The following is a 17,924-nucleotide window of genomic DNA, read 5'->3' on the forward strand; positions in this document are numbered from 1 at the left end:
TTCGCACTGCCATCGAAATTAGGCACTTTTTTAACTGTTAGGCTCGATTCATACAAAATCGGGTCAATCGGTAGGTTTCCCCAGCAAGATTCACATTGGTACTTATTTTCTCTCCCTATTTCACGTAAAATATACTAAGATTGTTTTTATCTTTCACTTGCGCCAAGCCGTTTTTTATATGCATATACATATCACCATTCATTAGATTACACATAGCAGGGAAAGTCTCAAAACCATTAGTTTATGAATAGTTATTTACCTATTACGAAGCTTTAAAACTGTTTATTTTTTTATACTCCATATCGGTGATATTGTATTTAGTATCACTAGTATTTACAACAGTGTCTATGTAAAGGAATGAAGCGGTTTTATTATGCACAATGAATATAACTTATTACGTTACGATACATTCCCTAAGAACGATCGAAAGGAATGCAGATCGTGACGTCAAAGTTAACCATGAAGTCATATCTTATGAAGTACAGACAAGGGACTTTCTACATATCGCTGTGAAATTAATCGGGCATGTATGTAGATGTACATGTTTGATGCCATGTTTTGAATAATTTTATGACAAACAGAACCTGTCAACATAATACATTGATAATGAACAGTCCAAATAACTGTGATTTTTACGTTATTTCATTAAAGGTACGTTTGCAATACAAACAGACCATTCAGTAGATAAAGATCTAAACCGCCATGTCTCAGGGTTTATGACGTGGTGGAAGTATGCTGTGAACTTAGCCTGGTTAGGGTTTGCGGATGCCCATTCTGACGTTGTCAGTTATTTTGTAAACATCGGATCAGCTTATATGGGTGCAGATCTCAACGCTGTAAGTAGAATCGTACTTTTTATGGTAATTTTTGGAAATATTGCCAAGACCTAATGCTTGGAGAGATAAAGTTTAATGCCTCAAATTCTTTTGTAATAAAAAGAGGGTAGGCATCCCAAAAATGATAAACCATTCGACCAGTGGAAAAGATTGCTACGACGAGGGTAAAGTTCAAACATATAGGATTCCAACTCAGAAGCTGGTGGGCCATGATTTTTTGTATATCAGCGTTTGGGCAGTAAACCAGGTACACATACAAGTATTAAAAATTTAAATAGAAAAACCTAAACAAGAATAAACATGGATTGAATGATTTTTTGTAGAAATGATATTTTAAACCGATAAATTTTAATATTTTTGTAATCCAAATAAATATAGGTAGGATTGTCAAGTGCGATAATTCATTCGAAGTTTAAGAAATTACCCCAGGGGACATTGTCGTTAGTAAGGCGTTGTGAATCTGAGGACTGTGAAGGGCAATGTGTGTGTGGTCCTCAAGACAAAGTGTGTCATAATAATGGCTCCTCTTGTAATGACGTCACAATAGGTAAAAGATAACAAATTATAAATCATACTGATATTGAAATACAAATTAGAAATCAAATTTTGAATGATTAATACTGAAGTATGAAACAAGTTGTAAACCTTGTTAAATTTATGTTTGCCAGGAAATCCTAACAATTTGCTTCAAGTGATAGACGTAATGTTTGGCTCACCAGATATACACTATTCACCTAGTAATACCGTTCTTCAGGGTCGTTGGACCATAGTTCACAGACAAGGCAGCAAACCGTATATGTAAGATTAAACTATATTTTTGGATGGGTACCTTCTTCTCAGTTAATAAATGTATTTCAAAAAAAAAAATCATACCCATGAAAATAGTTAATACGTATACAAGTTATGATATATGTCTTAAAAAGTTTGAACATTCAAAGAAAGGGTTTATTTTTCTCTAGTGCTGCGACGCTTTTCCTTGTGATAGATAAATTTTTAATGATCGGAAATCTTGTGCATTAAATTCAACCATACTTAATTTTACTAGGTATCAATGGAGTGTTGGCTTTACAGATCATGATGTTCCAGTAGGGATTTTTGATCCTGAATATGATCGTGTTTGGCATGATGCTGGGCAATTAAACTTTGTAGTTTTTACCACAAATCCAGGTAGATATAGCTTCTATAATATACATTTTATAATATACAAATCAGAAAGAAATGCAACGAGATTAAGAAATGTATATCTGTAAACAAATTTAGAGCACAGAATCAATTTTTTGATAGTCACGACGACTTCAACTTTTTACCGAAAAGACGGATATAGAGAAAATATTTATCTTATACATATAGGGCATCGCCTGGAAGAGACAGTTTCCTTCTCTCTATTTGTGAAGGCATGGTACAACAGAAATACTTACGCTGTATTCAAATCAAATGGCGTAATAATCGACACTAAGAAACCAGCCGTTCAAGATATTCTTGGAAGTTCTGTATGTATGTTAGAAAAATAATTGAGTTAATTTGTTTTATAATTGATTTTGAAACACCGTCCGTTATCACGACATTTAGTTTTTATAGTATAGTCGTAAACATACATTATATATACACGTTGTTTAAACTAATCGATTCTTATGTGACAGATTTCTGAAAAGATGATTACAAGTACAATGAAAGACGATGACTACACACGAGAAGGCATTTCTATGATGGTGAATTGGACGAATAAATTTTCAAACGATAAAACTACCATTAAAACCTATCGTGTTTACATAAGTACTACTCCAGAGGGTATGGTTATTTGTTTTTTCTTTAATTTTTTTTCTTACAAAACAAATGTTGAATGAGGATACCATTATATGGCATTTCATATTTTCAATAGGTCATGATGTGTGGGACAGTGGTGAAGACTTGCCAAACACAGAAACAACGTATTTAGTTCGAAGTCTATCACTTTTACCCGGAGTCCGATACTTTGTGAATGTGATCGCCTATGGTTTCTCAGGAATCCACCACACCGAATCATCAGACGGATTTGTCATAGACAATACAAGACCAATAGCGGGAGTAGTGTTTGATGGAATAGGTATTTTAGTAAATACTAGGATGATACATGTATATAGATGTTATGGTTTTGGCACCTACCTCACTCGTTTACTATTATTTGCTCTTTTTCTGCAGGATTGCATGATATGGAATTTCAAAACTCTTCCAGTATAATCGGCGCCCATTGGCATGGGTTTTTAGACCTCGAATCTGGAGTAAAAAATTACTTTTGGTGTGTCGGTAACACGTCATATAAATCCGAGTGCAGTATAAGAAACTGGGAAAATGTTGGTATTCACACATCTGTTTCGAGGACTCTCTCACAGATGCTTGTTAATGGTAAATTGTATACCTAAAAATTTTGAGTACATAGTTTATCCTTAAATTGTTCACAATACTCCGTTATTATATTTTGTAGTAAAGTCATCCTCTATGTTGACATTAGATAATTTCTTTTCATCGTGCAAAACAATATTTTTTTACAGAAACCAAACCACTTAATATGATAAAACCTTTCTTTATTAATACAGAATACATTTTTGAATTGACTATTTATTAAGAATCATGGTATAAAGAAAAAAAATATTATACGATTAATTTTTTTCCAGGACAAAAATGCTACAATAAAGTTTACGCCGTCGATAACGTTGGATACAAGTCTGACGTCATTGTGTCTAATGGCGTTAAGGTTGATATTACTCCACCGGAACCTGAATACCTCTTTCATATTGACAACAACTTGCTGAAAAACCCTTCATTTGAATTATATCAAAGTTCCTTACATATAAACGACACTAGTCTTTATGATATCTGCAGTTTAACTCCTGATTTTATCCCTGATGACTGGTCATTAACATCTGGAAGTTGTGCAATAGTCGTGTCATCAATAAAGAATTTGGCTAGGGATGGAAGATCACTTCTATTCATGAGAGGGAGTGTGAAACAGGAAATTGAAGGTCTAAAACTTGGGGGACTTTATCAGGTTAACTTCTTTTCGAGTCAAATCCCATTGACGGCAGCAACCGCATCAAATAAAGAAGGGTTTCTTTCAGTTGGAAAATCAAAACACGTGTTTCTTCTGTATTCAAAAACCTATAGACACGATGAACATGAACTATCTTTAACTCGAGAAATTGTTTCTTGGCAGAGACATACGTTTTATTTCACAGCGACACATGAGAGAACGATTTTAGAAATTGGTAGCGCTGATTCAAAGACCGGACTTTTTCTAGACTACTTATCTTTACAAAACGTTGAGAGGATTCGTAACAATAGTGCAGAGTCTCAGGTAACCGCCCATGTCGTGTATATTCACCAGTGGGGTTCCATACACGGAGCCTGGAGTTTCTTTGAAGACAACAGCCCTATAACAGAGTACAGTTGGGCCATAGGTACTAATTTTAAAGTGAAATACATGTATATCATTTCAAATAAATTTAACAAAAAAAGTAACTGACTTAAAAAAAATCTTTTGTTGTTAGGATATACAAAAGGTGGGACGCAGATACAACAATTTACTAGCACAGGAGTTCAAAATTTTGGATACAATTACAACGTCACTTTGATTCACAACACATTCGTCCACGTGACAGTAATTGCGTCAAATGCTGCAGAGCTTATAGACATTTCCTATTCCAAACCTGTTCTTATGGACTTGACGCCTCCTGATATTGTTTATGTCTATGACGGAAGATTGTCAAGTAAGTGTTTAAATAACGGTGATGTCATTTTAAAAAATAATATGCGTAATGTAGGTACGATATACATGTACAATTTGTTCTGACCAACATTTTATAAATGTAAAATATTATATTCATTTGATATTTGTATCTACAATCTAATTATCCTATGCTATTAAAGACACAGATGAAGATGCTTGGACGGACAACGAAGTTGTAGTCAACTTTTTGGCAAACGATGAAGAATCTGGCATTGACTATTGCGAATGGGCAATAGGTATGATAATATAAAATTATACTAAAACATAGATACTATTTGGTTACTTCTGCGCTTGGATCAAAACATTCTGGTTTTTTTCATATTAATTGTTTAGGTTACCAGCCACAAGGTATCGACTTACAAACGTTTTATAGATTGGGTACCGGAGAACATTTAGCGTCCAAAGACTTTGACTACAGTGTTTTGGAAAGTAAAACAATATATTCCACAGTCAGATGCCATAACCGTGCTGGATTGTTTTCTTCCAAATCATCTGATGGCGTGAAAATTTCCATTCTACCGCCATCAATTACAAATGCAAAAGTAAAAATTATTCCGTTGTCAATTACCGAATACAGGGCTGGAAATAATTATCAAAGTAATGTTAACAATGTAAAAGTTCAGTGGTCTGGATTTGAAGACTATACGGGAATTGAACAATTTAAGGTAAAAAAACATTTGGTCTTTAAATGTGTTGACAATGTAAATGTGATAGAAACGATGTTGGTGTTATTGCGCATTCAGCTTTGTTCTGTGGTTGTAGATAACATTCATTGGTTATGGTCATGAAGCAACATTTGAAGAAAAAATGACATTTCCAGTTGGACAGGATATCCAATCTGTAGACATCGTGAACATGAATATGCCAGAAGGATTAAAGAATATCACTGTCCAAGCAATTAGTAAACTTTTGCTGACAAGCAGTCAGGTCCTTTTCAACGTAACAGTCGTTTCTTCTAAACCCATAACGAAAGGTATAGTGTTTCATCCTGAGTCACGAATTGTTTCTGTAAATTCATCTCGAATTAGTTGACTGAACAAAGTATTTATTCTGTTTCATCTATGCTCACACGTTGTGTGAACACGGGATGTTTATATGCATTATAATCAATGCAAAAAATTTTTGTCAAGATTTGACATTAATGAAAATTGTTACAATTTGCAATACATTCGTTTTTGCAATGCTCTCAGACGAAATCTGTTTTATAAAGCAGGCAATACATTGGTTCATTCTTGGCATGCTGGAAGCGAAGAATTTACAGTGTCCTGGAAGGATGTCTTTATTTCCCAATACTCATTGTTTTATGAAATTTCTGTTGGAACCGTTGACGGCGGAAGTGATGTTCTACAGTGGCAGGAAACAACATCAACGTCTATGAAATTTGGTTTACCTCCAGGTTTTGAAAAATTTTCAAAATTGTCTTTGCACGTCTTTGTTAGAGCCATAAGTGCTGGAGGGACGTTTGAAGACATTAAGATTGTAATCCAACATAAATGATGTCCATTTAATTGATTTGTTTTAATACTTAATTCATAATAGTTGGAATATACTTAAAAGTTTTAATTTATAAATTAGATATACAAAATCACTCATTTGGTCTGTTTGAGAAGAAACCTACATTTTAAGCAAGCATGGTAAGGCATAGAAAAAAGCTAGCTGAATTTATTTTCTTTTTTTTTCTATCAACACAATTAAAAACACAACTTTGTTGTAACGAAAGATAAGTGACATCTTACGTACAACTGCGAATTTTGTGTTGAAACGCGGGTATGATAAGGCAACTCACAGCGATCAAATTCCTCTGATCGATATGACGTCACAATAAGCAGCATAATGTCATATTTTACTCAGAAACATGTCGATTTTAACTTTATCTCTGGTTTAAATTATAAAAACTACAGACATAAGATATCACTAGAAACCCTTCTAACTGAATATATCTTCGATTTCTCTCTATTACGTATAATTATCATTGATGACGTCACAAGCATGTTTAAAAGAGAAGATCATGTCGGTAGACAAATTATCGGAATGCAGTGTAAACAATGCCGAAATAAGACTTATTTAATACAGATACCTAAGATTTAGATGAGTGTCAGTTAGAATATAATCAGGATAATACAGGCATGGATATTTTGTTTAATCAGCGAGTGTTATAAGGTAAGCGGATCGACATTTATATGGCTTGACCAGCCTTTCCTCTGTCAGTGTGTACAAAAAATGACAAAAGTGTAACACTACCCCGGATATTAGGAAAGATGATTTTGGTAAATATCAACGGTATATGACCTAAACTACCTGAAAAGTGCTGCTAGAATCGTGTGCTTTGTTGTTTTAAAAGAAAAATACGTAGTATTTTCAATGAAATTTTAGAAGTTGAGAGGGTTTCCGATAAATATTTACAATATTTATTTTATGCGATGTACAATAGGATTCTAGCAGTAATACTAATAAACATGCACTTATTGCCAATCGAATTATTGTAGTAAACATACAAATGAACTTCGGGGTAGTGTTACACTTTTTGATTTTTTGTTAAGGTAAAAAAGGGATCTATTTTTAACTGTCATGTGATACCATGGCACGGCAGCTTCAAAGATTGAGTCGATTTCGAAGTAGGAAAATAATATCTTGGTGAACTCTTTCACTTGGTATTAATATCTCGCGCTGTTTTCATAAAAATAAACATTTTTTAAATTGATCATAATTTTGACGGTCGTTAAACTCTGAGTTGCCTTAACCTACCTGCGAATTGATTTGAATATTGATGGCTAAAGTTTTCCATCCAAAAGTATTATATCTTATATCGAATAGATGATCACTGAAATATTAGTTTAATTTTAAAAGGTTGTCAAATAATAAAGATTAACTCTGGAAAATGATTATGAAAAACGAATAGTAAAAAAGTTGTCAGCTCTTGTAATAAACATGAAAATCTATGAGAAAAGAACAAGTTTTAAGTATATCTCTTATTTTCTGACAAATCTATTGGTTTAAGGTTTCATAGGATTTCCCTTTCTGAAAAAATGCTCAAATTGATGCAAAGCTTGCGATACTTATTATGAAATTGATCTTCTTAAAAATTTTCTTAAAGGGCAAACAAGTTTATCAAAAGGTTTATTTCACTATATACAGACTCATTGAATTTGGTTTACGTCAGTCTTGTTAGAATTTTAAAAGACGAATTTTTGTAGTTTAAAGCAAATAAAATACTTATATTAGGTTTGATTTTTGTTATGTTTGTCTTTTCTTTGTATATAACGGCGTGAGTCCCATATAAGGTTTCTCCACCTTTAATGTTTAATTGGTTAACCTATGTAACTGATGTTTAAATCTCAGGATTAATAGGAAAAGAATCAAAATAAACTGAAATATTGATATGTTGCAAATACTTTCATCGTGCTGTAAGAGTTAGCACGGGTATCGATCGGAGCATTTATAATTACGACTGCTTCCAGATCATTCATCATAAAAATCCATATCTTACTTGTAAATGAAATATTTACAAAAATTACTCAATACCTTTTTCATGTTTTAAAACAATTTGATTTATTTTTTCTTTTTTTTCTTTTTTGAAAAATTATTCAATTAAGCAAACTTAAAGTCTACAACTTTTTAAAATAATGGTTCAAACTCAACCAAAATGGGTACGTTTGTAATTCAATACATACTTAATCGTAATCTGCAAAAACATAATGACCCTGTAAGGTACAAAATGTTAAAATATGGTGTATGTTTATGACTGCTTATTTTGGAATGACCCCGATGACGTCATGCGACAATCGAAAGACCTTATGCATTCAGGTTTAAATTAACTTAACCTGTAATGTCAAACATTGCCTTTTGTAGCAAAGCGTTTGGAAAAAACACATTTTATTATCGGTTATGAAAATCCAATCATACAAAAAAAAATCGATTTAGATTCACGCCAATATGTTCCACGCCAGTCCTTACAATAGATAATATAATTTTGTGTAATTGTTTCAGGATTGACAATACTGACAATATAATACAAATGTTATGCAGGTACACGTGTTCGCTTGCAGACAAAGTATGGCAACTCTTTTTGTGCAGGTTGATTTTGATAAATGATTACATACACTTTGTTATTTTTACGAAGAAATCAAAGTTACATTTTTCTACACAGTTAAGCATTCTTTTCTATTAAAATTAATTTGTACACATTAAGCCTAAAAAATATATTAAAATGGCCATTGTACCCTGGAACTCAAAATATGAACAACTAACGTATGTAAATACCCAATACTTATTTAGGAATCCCCATCGTTAAATGTGTTTATTAATTTTTGTATTGTCTTGATTTTCTAAACATTCAACCGTTTTGTAAAAATTGTATGAAATAAATGAGTGTCTGATTGAACTTGACTTCTTTTTAGATTGTAGAAAGGAGATATAGCATTAAACAATCCTTCGTATCTTTTTTTATTCTTTAACATATCATTTACTTCTACAAGAAGTTTAGATATTCCTTACATGTACCTCTGTCCAAGCGCCCATTTAAAACTCTGGTCACTGAATATGTCAAAATAAATTTTAAGCAAAAAGGCGTCAAAAAGTGTTTATCATTGTTTAATCTTATTATATATATGACAAAAACATTAGAGCCATTTTATCAATCAATCTGTTTAACATAAGAAAGTTGAACTTCTTTTGAACATGCTTGAATTTTCTTTGCCCAATCTCTTAAAACTACATTATGACAACCTCTACAAACCCGTGTATACAAATATATTGTTTTGCTTTATTCACGTTTAAACACGGTATGAATTTAATAACACAAACATGTTGATTTTTCTTTCAAGAAATGTAATATCATTTGCTGGAAGTTCAGAAAAGTAACTGTCAGCACCATTCTGTTTTGAGTAACTCCCTTTTTTCTGTTTTCTCACTTTTCTTTATAAGAACACCAATCTAAGTCAATCGTAATTAAAAGTCTTATTTAGAATTGAATACATAAACACATGGATGTAGCTGTATGGCATCATTATGAAGTTACACAGAGCGTTTAAAATAAATTCGCCAAAGCATAAGGTAAAATGATTAAGTCTGGAAAACAAATGGGGACAGAAAGACTAACAAACCGCAATACCCCCCCCCCCCCGGTTTTACCGATAGGGGACTAATAATTGTGACTCAAACACGAAATTTTTTTAGAGCTATATAAGATATTAATTCACCACTGAAAGTCCTATATAAATTTAGAATACTTTAAAGAATTTAAGAGATACTGAAACATTGCTTGAAAATGACTAGTTTTAGAAGAAAGACATTGTTTTTTTGTTATTCCTTAAAGGGGCGTGGTCACGATTTTGGTCAAATTCTATTTTTCTGTTTTTATTATTTACAATGCCCTAGAAATGCATTTCTAATGAACAAATAAAATTTTAGAACCGTACAGATAAAAGCAAGATACAGGGCTCAAAATTCTTTGTCATGTAAACAAGGCTCGTGCCCTGTTTGTGTTTACAACGGTTCAGTATGGTAGTAAAAATCTATTTAAATCTGATTTGTCTAATTTTTTTTATTCATTTTATGCATAAATAAACAGTTTCTTACGTTTAGCTCATTCATTTCATTTCTAAAACTTGAATTTTTACATCAACATTCAAAATGTAAACAAAAGCTTTGTTTACATAGCGAAGAATAGTAAGCTCTGTAACTCGCTTATACTCAATAACACTCAAATTTTGGTTGCCTATTAAATATGGCTTACTGAAGCATTGTAAACATTAAAATCAAAAAAACAATTTTTGACCAAAATCTTGACCATGCCCCTTTAATGGAACAACAATACTAAACTACACTGTAAACTTACAATGCAGATTGGTTTGTCCAGACTTTGACATCACATTGGTCGTGTATTAGAAGTTTCCGACGTAAAATCGTTCACGTGAGAATTAGTCATGGCTGCAAGAGCCCAATCGTATGTACATAATTGTACATTTTCTTATTTTGATAAGAGTTTATCCTACAGTTTAAATAAATCTAATCTTTACACATCAAAGATAGGAAATCTTTTCAGTTAACATTCAAATAAAATGCGAGTTGTAACGAATAACAAAATATTAAAATATTGGTAATTTTGTTCAAATAGAACTATATATGATCTGAGTTTTTTGGCCACCATAATTCGTTATTTTTTAAGTGTTTCTGGTACAATAAAATGTTATGTTATATTTTAGAGGAGCTGATGTAAACTATATTTTTCACCTATTTATTTGATTTATTTGCACCTACTGGCAGTATATGACATCAGGAGTAACGCTATTTCAATAATTCAATCAAAATCAATCAAAAATTGACATTTTTCTTCTCTTTTTATGAATGAAAAATACAGAGCACATGTTTGAACGAGGAAATTTTTTTATCACTTATTAGCCGTGGCTGGATACATCTCTGATTAAAATATTTTCTTTGTTCAAGCATATGCTCTATGATGATGTTCATTTTAGGGGGTGGGGGCATTTTAGGCCCATATCATAAATAGTCCTTTGTTTAAATTATATTCAATAGTCGATGCACCAACATCTTCTGAATCAATAAAAAAAGGACTGACATATCAAGTTCAGAATGCAATCTAGTAATTAAATTTAGTATACTAGAACTATGCTTTATTTTGCGTATAAAAACGCATCAATTTTATCAAATCTATGCAATTGTTTTATGCATATGATGTAAAACGTAATGATCAATGTAAATAAACAAATACGATACATAACTTTGATTTTAGCAGAGGCCCAAAATAACAAACGCTACTTGTGACCAAAACTTTTCGACATTGTTCTACTCAAAATTGTCACAGAGTCTGTCATCATTGGGAATAAATGAACTTCACTGATAAAGATTCAAATAAAAGTTACTTAAATTTACAACAAAAAAGTTTCGTAAATAAACACGATACATGTATGCTCATACAAGTTTATTTACCCTATCTTATCTGTCTATGCACAAAAAAAATATATATAATTGTTTCATACCAGATATTATTGAAATTAAATTACGTGGACGAGTATATTCCAACTTCCACACACGTAGTTAGAAATCACACCCACCACATACCGTTTCTAGCACTCTCATCTCCGATGAACAAGATGATTAAATCACATGAAACGAAACAATATTCCAAAAGCAACAAATTATGTGATGCAAGAACACAATTTACGAATGACATTCACATGACATCAAATTATTATACAACCACAGATTTCAATGATTTTTAAATTTCAAAATTGATTTCACTAATTTCAATGATTGATGAATCGATAAATGAAAGTCTACCACACCTTTCACATTTAATTTTACATCAGCTGTTATTATGAGATGACTAATTGTAATAACTACGAGATAAAACAAATGATTGTCGCCCTGTGGCATCTACAATTGCTGCTTATTGTTTGTTCGTGATGCTCGTTTTCCTTAAAAAGTAGGAGTTTGTGCTAGTTTGCTACTAGTTTAAGACTGGTTTACTTGAGTGGTTTTCTATTGCAATTAAAATAGATACAGCCATATAATTGTAGAAAATCTAGATACAGTTTAAAAACAATTGCAAGATATTTAAAGTCTGAAATGTTTAAACAAGTTTTACCTGATTTTAAACAATATCAGGCGTTTTTCCTAGCTGTTATCTTTGTACGCATATTTGTACAGGTTTAAAGGAAGTTGATAGTATATCTCAAAGATAGTTTACTCAAGTACAGAATATGAAACCAAATAACAGGAAACTTTATTGATGTAGGATAACAAATTTTATGTCTTCGTATGTTCCACCAGCAGAAATAGCCCTCACATACACATGTAAGGACACTTTTAAAGCACGTTTTACTGTCGATGGTAAACCGAATTTCAATAATGTCTGTTTGGTTTCCTGCCATTGTAGAATATCACTTCCCCCTTCAACGGTCCCAACAGTAACTTCATAGAACAATGGATATTGTGATATAAAGATGTCATCCCAGGTCACTGTAAATTCTTCTTTTTCGGCATGCCAGGAATGAACAAAATTTCTTCCTGCTAAATGTTATCAATACATATAAATTTATCTTTAAGATAATCGAGAAAAAAAATCGAATTATATCTAATATTCTAGAACTTTGATTTTTCCTCAAAATCAAATTTATACTTGATTTGTTTGTACTGTAAAAATTTTACCATAATTTGAAATGAAAGATTTAAGCTGCTTTAAAAAAGGGCATTGTTTAAAACTAAAATTTTGAATTATTACAACTGTTTTAACGTTGTCTGAAAGGTTATATGAGTTACAAAATTATATTGTACTAGAATATACTTAAAATTGCATAAAGGTGATGTACGTCATTATCTAAATGTTATAAGAAAATTACCATATGCATTTTTATTGAATAACTGTAATAATTCAACCAGGCATAATTCAAAATGTATGAAATGTTGTATACAATATCCAAATATTAGAAATTCTTATAAGCGATTTGAAAAGAGGGTACATTACTTAAAAGACTTGACCTTTGAGCAATATGTATGATTTTGACCTTCATTGAGCTTAAAAAAAATAAACCTTATTTTCCAGATTTTATAACAATTTGAAGGAAAAATGAATAATTTCACTTTTCATATAATGTTTTATATACCCGGCACAGGGTAAAAAGCTTCATGTGTATGTAGTTTAGCCATATCAAAGTTATTGTATAACCATCGTTCTGATAAATGAATGGCAAAAATTCCCCAAATGTTTACTTAAAAACAGTAACATTTTCAATAGAGCATATAATTATTTCGGTTTAACTAGTAAGTCAACAAATTCTTACATAAGTTTATATTTTTATATCATTAACATAATTTTTCACAAATTTTTGGTATAATTTTCTTATTTCTGAAATCATAATTTAACCTTTAAAATAAATACCTATTGGTCATCTGAGTTGAGATAAACTTCAAAAAATACTATGTAACTTTATTAATTGTTTCGACAATGCAACCTCATACCTTTCTTCGTCGGTTTGGAATGAACAGCCGTAAAGTTGTAAATGACTTGGTCGCTGGTCAGTAGAAGTTTATTTATTGCTTGAACTGTAATATTTTTTAATCCTTCTGGCATATCCATGTTAACGATGTTTACTGATTGAATATCCTGTCCAACTGGAAAGCTCATCTTTTCTTCAACCGTAGATTCATCATCGGTAACTGTTATCTGAATAAATGTCAAGACTAAAATATTTAAAACAAGCCAAAATCTGATAAAGCAGTTAAAAACGTTTTCATTTCTTTCTATTTTGAAATAAAACTTCATTTGTCTTTTGAAAAAGGAAATCCAAATTTAAACCTTAAACTGATTAATTCCTGTGTAGTCATCAAAACCGGACCATTGTATCCTAACATTCTGGATTTTACTTTGATAATGACTCCAAGCCTGGTATTCAGTGATTGACAAAGGGATAACAGCTATTTTCGCATTTCGAATAGATGGACGCTGGACTGAAATCTTTACACCATCAGATGATTTAGAAGAAAACAATCCAGCACGATTATGACATCTGATTGTGGAATATATTGTTTTATTTTCCAAAACACGATAGTCAAATTCTTTAAATGCTATTGATTCAAATATTTTTATTCTCTGGAACGCTTGCAACTCAACTCCTTGAGGTTGATAGCCTACAAATTCAATGATAAAAAACAATAAATACAATAATATCAAATTATATGTTCATGTTTAGCCATGTAACCATCTTTGGTGGTGTTGTTTAAATTTGATTAAAGATATTGTTTTATATGGAGACGAACCAACAGCCCACTCGCAATATTCAATGCCCGATTCTTCATCGTGAGCCAAAAAATTAACAACAACTTCATTGTCTGTCCATGCATCTTCATCAGCACCTAAATATTATTTTTAATTGCATCAATGCTATTACATCATAAACATACATTAATATATTTGTTTAACTATTAATGAGTGTTATTTTACTTGGATACGGTTAAATTCCTATAAAAATTTCCTTAACAATTACATCGAAAGATTATTGTAAGGTAAACTCACCAGATAACCTTCCATCATAAACATATAAAATGTCTGGAGGCGTCAAGTCCACAAGAATAGGATCTGAATATGATATTCCCACCAGTTCTGCCACATTTGACGCAATTACTGTCACGTGGACGAATGTATTATGAATCAAGGTAATATTGGAATTATATCCAAATTTGTTAATCCCCGTGCTTGTAAAGCTCTGTATCTGTGTTCCTCCTTTGGTATACCCTTAACAAGAATACGTGTATAAGACATTTATTCAAAGTATTTGATTAAATATGCCTTAATTCTAAATCATTAAAAAAACCAGTGACTATTCATACCTATTGCCCAGTTAAACTCTGTAATTGGACTATTGTCTTCGTAGAAACTCCAGGCCCCGTGTATGGAACCCCATTGGTGAACATATACGACATGAGCAGAAACATGAGCATGTGCACTGCTGTTACGAATCCTTTCTATGTGTTGTAAAGAAAAGTGGTCTAAATATAGACCTGTCTTGACATCTGTGCTACCAATTTCTAACACTGCTTTCTCATTTTTAGCCATAAAGTAAAAGGTATGTCTATGCCAGGAAACAATTTCTCGAGATGACGATGATGATGAACTATGTTCATCATGTCTGTAAGGCTTTGAATACAACAGAAATACGTGTTTAGAATGTCCAAATGAAATAAAGCATTCTTTATTAGAGACCAATGCTGTTTCTATAGAAATTTGACTTGAAAAAAATGTCACACGATACAGTTCACCTATCTTCAGTCTACCAACGTCTTGCTTTACGCTACCTTTGATGAAAAGAAAAGCTTTTCCATCGATAGCCAGGTTTTTTAATGAGAGGATAACTACAGCACAACTTCCAGTAGTTAATGACCACTGATCAGGAATAAAATCGGGAGATAAATTGCAGAGAGTGTGCACGTCGATATTGTCTATCGATATAGATCGTTCATACAATTCAAACGAAGGGTTTTTCAGCAAGTTGTTGTCAACATGAAAGAGGTATTCGGGTTCGGGTGGAGTAACATCAACCTTAACGCCATCAGACACAACGACGTCAGACTTGTATCCAACGTTATCGACGGCGTAAACTTTATTGTAGCATATTTGTCCTGCAGAAAAAAATTACATTAGATATGAAATGATAAATTCAATTCATTTAAAAAAAATTAACATCTCCATATATAAAATATAATATGTTTTTTATATACTTATCAATGTTTGGAACGATATATGATAAAATTGTCTAAAAGAAGATATGCCACCTGTTTCTAAGATTATTGTTTTTGGTTTTATTTGTAACAATTGATAAAAAAAAGAATTGATATTTCCGATAATAACATTCCTGATAAGGATAAGGAACACAATCTTTGCATGATATTAAGTTTTCAAAGACTAGTATTGATCATTTGTTAGCTTTTTGCAAATATTGTGCATCTGATACATCGTTTATGTTGCAATTTTGCATTCTAAACTTGAACAAAACGCAGTTTTACCATTAGGAAGTTCCGTTGACAGTGTTCTTGAAACTGAGGTATGGATGTTAACATTTTCCCAGTTCCTCACACTGCACTCTGTATTAGAAGAGGTGTTACCAACACACCAAAAGTATCTGTTCACTCCAGATTCAGTGTCAAAAAATCCATGCCAATTAGCGCCAATGGTATCGGAAGAATTTTGAAATTCCAAATCATGTAATCCTGAAATAAATTTGAATAAAAATGTAAAATGTAACGCTTTCAATTTTCGTCACAATCAATCAAATATTTACATGCATAATAAGTCTACCTATTCCATCAAACACTACTCCAGCCTTTGGTTTTGTATTGTCTATGACAAATCCGTCTGATGATTCGGTGTGATGGATTCCTGAGAAACCATAGGCGATCACATTCACAAAGTATCGGACTCCGGGTATAAGTGATAGACTTCGAACTAAATACGTTGTTTCTGTGTTCGGCAAGTCTTCTCCGCTGTCCCAAACATCATGACCTGGTCAAATGTTAAATGACTTATTATCATTTTTATTATTAAAGGATAAAATGTGATTTATCTAAAAATTATTTGATAAACTATGATCAAACGTCTTACCTCCTGGAGTGGTACTTATGTAAAGATGATATAATTTAATCGTTGTTTTATCGTTCAAAAATTTATTTGTCCAATTCACCATCATGGAAATGCCATCTTTTATATAATCATCGTCTTTGAATGTGCTACTGACCATTCTTTCTGTTATCTGTTTTTAAAAAACCCTTTTAATGGTATATTAACGGTAATCATTTGATTTTCTACATTAAAAAATAACTTTTTGCCTAGAAAAAAAAATACAGATTTATATATTATTGATAATACAAGAAATTAGCCATGTATTCCTTACAGAGCTTCCAAGAATGTTTTGAACTGCCGGTTTCTTTGTATCGATGATAACACCATTTGATTTGAATACAGCGTAAGTATTTTTGTTGTACCATGCTTTCAAAAATACAGAATACGAAACTGTCTCCTCAAGGACCCGACCTTTTAAGATACAATAAAGCTTTAAAGTTCTCTAAAGTTATCACTGTCATTACCATAGTAAGTTAGTTTACTCAACGAAACATTTTATAGACACGAATCACATAAATGTTATTGACTATATCTCCACCAGTATATCAATTATGTATATCTATGTGTTAATTGAGTTTTTGCCATATAAATCTAAGCATGATTTGTTATTATGAAAATTTGCTTATGAAATACGTTTGATAACGTAAACTCTCGCGTAGTTATATACAAACACACACCTCGCATAAGGGTATATATAACAAAGGTAAGCTGTCCATCATCATGCCACACGCGTTCGCGTTCCGGGTCAAAAATTCCTACCGGGACATCGTGTTCTGTAAACCCAACACTCCACTGATACCTTATAAATGGAAAATATTACTTTGAAATTACATGTTACAACACTTTGATAATGTATGTTATAAATCACAACACTAAAATACAAAGTGTTGGTCTTCTCAAATAGATCTGTGTTTGCTAAAGGCCGTACAAAACATACAAATATTGGGTTTTCAGATCAATTTTATGTAAAGATCAAATTTCGGTGGCCACGCAAAGCCAGAAGCTTTTCTCATACTTTACAGTTAAATCGACTTTTATAAAAGTCTACTTGTTAAAAAGTCTGATACAATTTATTTGTTGATGTGTGTTCTCGTTTTCATGGTAACAGAGGGTAAAGATGTCAAAATGACATTTTAATGCTTATTTGAGAATAGATTGTCATGGAAACAATTTGTGGTTTTCAGGGTGGCAT

General features: G+C 31.9%; 2 protein-coding genes across 4 annotated transcripts in view; one reads left to right on the top strand and one right to left on the bottom strand.

Moving 5' to 3' along the window:
* The window catches only part of LOC128183064 (uncharacterized), a 35,111-nt gene extending 27,286 nt beyond the window's left edge, over positions 1-7,825 (top strand). Inside the window, exons 40-54 of one of the 2 annotated variants that reach the window (XM_052851888.1) lie at positions 652-836; positions 940-1,083; positions 1,215-1,383; positions 1,505-1,634; positions 1,882-2,003; positions 2,187-2,326; positions 2,477-2,624; positions 2,716-2,919; positions 3,015-3,218; positions 3,488-4,270; positions 4,361-4,579; positions 4,740-4,835; positions 4,933-5,264; positions 5,362-5,572; positions 5,810-7,825. In XM_052851888.1, coding sequence (XP_052707848.1) covers positions 652-836; positions 940-1,083; positions 1,215-1,383; positions 1,505-1,634; positions 1,882-2,003; positions 2,187-2,326; positions 2,477-2,624; positions 2,716-2,919; positions 3,015-3,218; positions 3,488-4,270; positions 4,361-4,579; positions 4,740-4,835; positions 4,933-5,264; positions 5,362-5,572; positions 5,810-6,096 — 3,374 coding nt within the window. In that variant the 3' untranslated portion in view covers positions 6,097-7,825. The remainder of the gene's footprint in view (positions 1-651; positions 837-939; positions 1,084-1,214; positions 1,384-1,504; positions 1,635-1,881; positions 2,004-2,186; positions 2,327-2,476; positions 2,625-2,715; positions 2,920-3,014; positions 3,219-3,487; positions 4,271-4,360; positions 4,580-4,739; positions 4,836-4,932; positions 5,265-5,361; positions 5,573-5,809) is intronic. The other variant, XM_052851889.1, reaches the window with a different exon arrangement.
* A 4,494-nt stretch (positions 7,826-12,319) lies between these two features.
* LOC128184474 (uncharacterized) overlaps positions 12,320-17,924 on the bottom strand; it is a 45,796-nt gene continuing 40,191 nt past the window's right edge. The window contains exons 46-56 of one of the 2 annotated variants that reach the window (XM_052853965.1): positions 17,410-17,531; positions 17,004-17,143; positions 16,715-16,862; positions 16,412-16,615; positions 16,120-16,323; positions 14,947-15,735; positions 14,633-14,851; positions 14,377-14,472; positions 13,916-14,247; positions 13,579-13,783; positions 12,320-12,627 (exon numbers count right to left, since the gene is read on the bottom strand). In XM_052853965.1, the coding sequence (XP_052709925.1) occupies positions 12,344-12,627; positions 13,579-13,783; positions 13,916-14,247; positions 14,377-14,472; positions 14,633-14,851; positions 14,947-15,735; positions 16,120-16,323; positions 16,412-16,615; positions 16,715-16,862; positions 17,004-17,143; positions 17,410-17,531 (2,743 nt within the window). In that variant the 3' untranslated portion in view covers positions 12,320-12,343. Of the gene's footprint in view, positions 12,631-13,578; positions 13,784-13,915; positions 14,248-14,376; positions 14,473-14,632; positions 14,852-14,946; positions 15,736-16,119; positions 16,324-16,411; positions 16,616-16,714; positions 16,863-17,003; positions 17,144-17,409; positions 17,532-17,924 lie in introns of both variants that reach the window. The other variant, XM_052853964.1, reaches the window with a different exon arrangement.

This window comes from Crassostrea angulata, chromosome 5, assembly GCF_025612915.1.
Source record: "Crassostrea angulata isolate pt1a10 chromosome 5, ASM2561291v2, whole genome shotgun sequence".
NCBI lineage: Eukaryota > Metazoa > Mollusca > Bivalvia > Ostreida > Ostreidae > Magallana > Magallana angulata.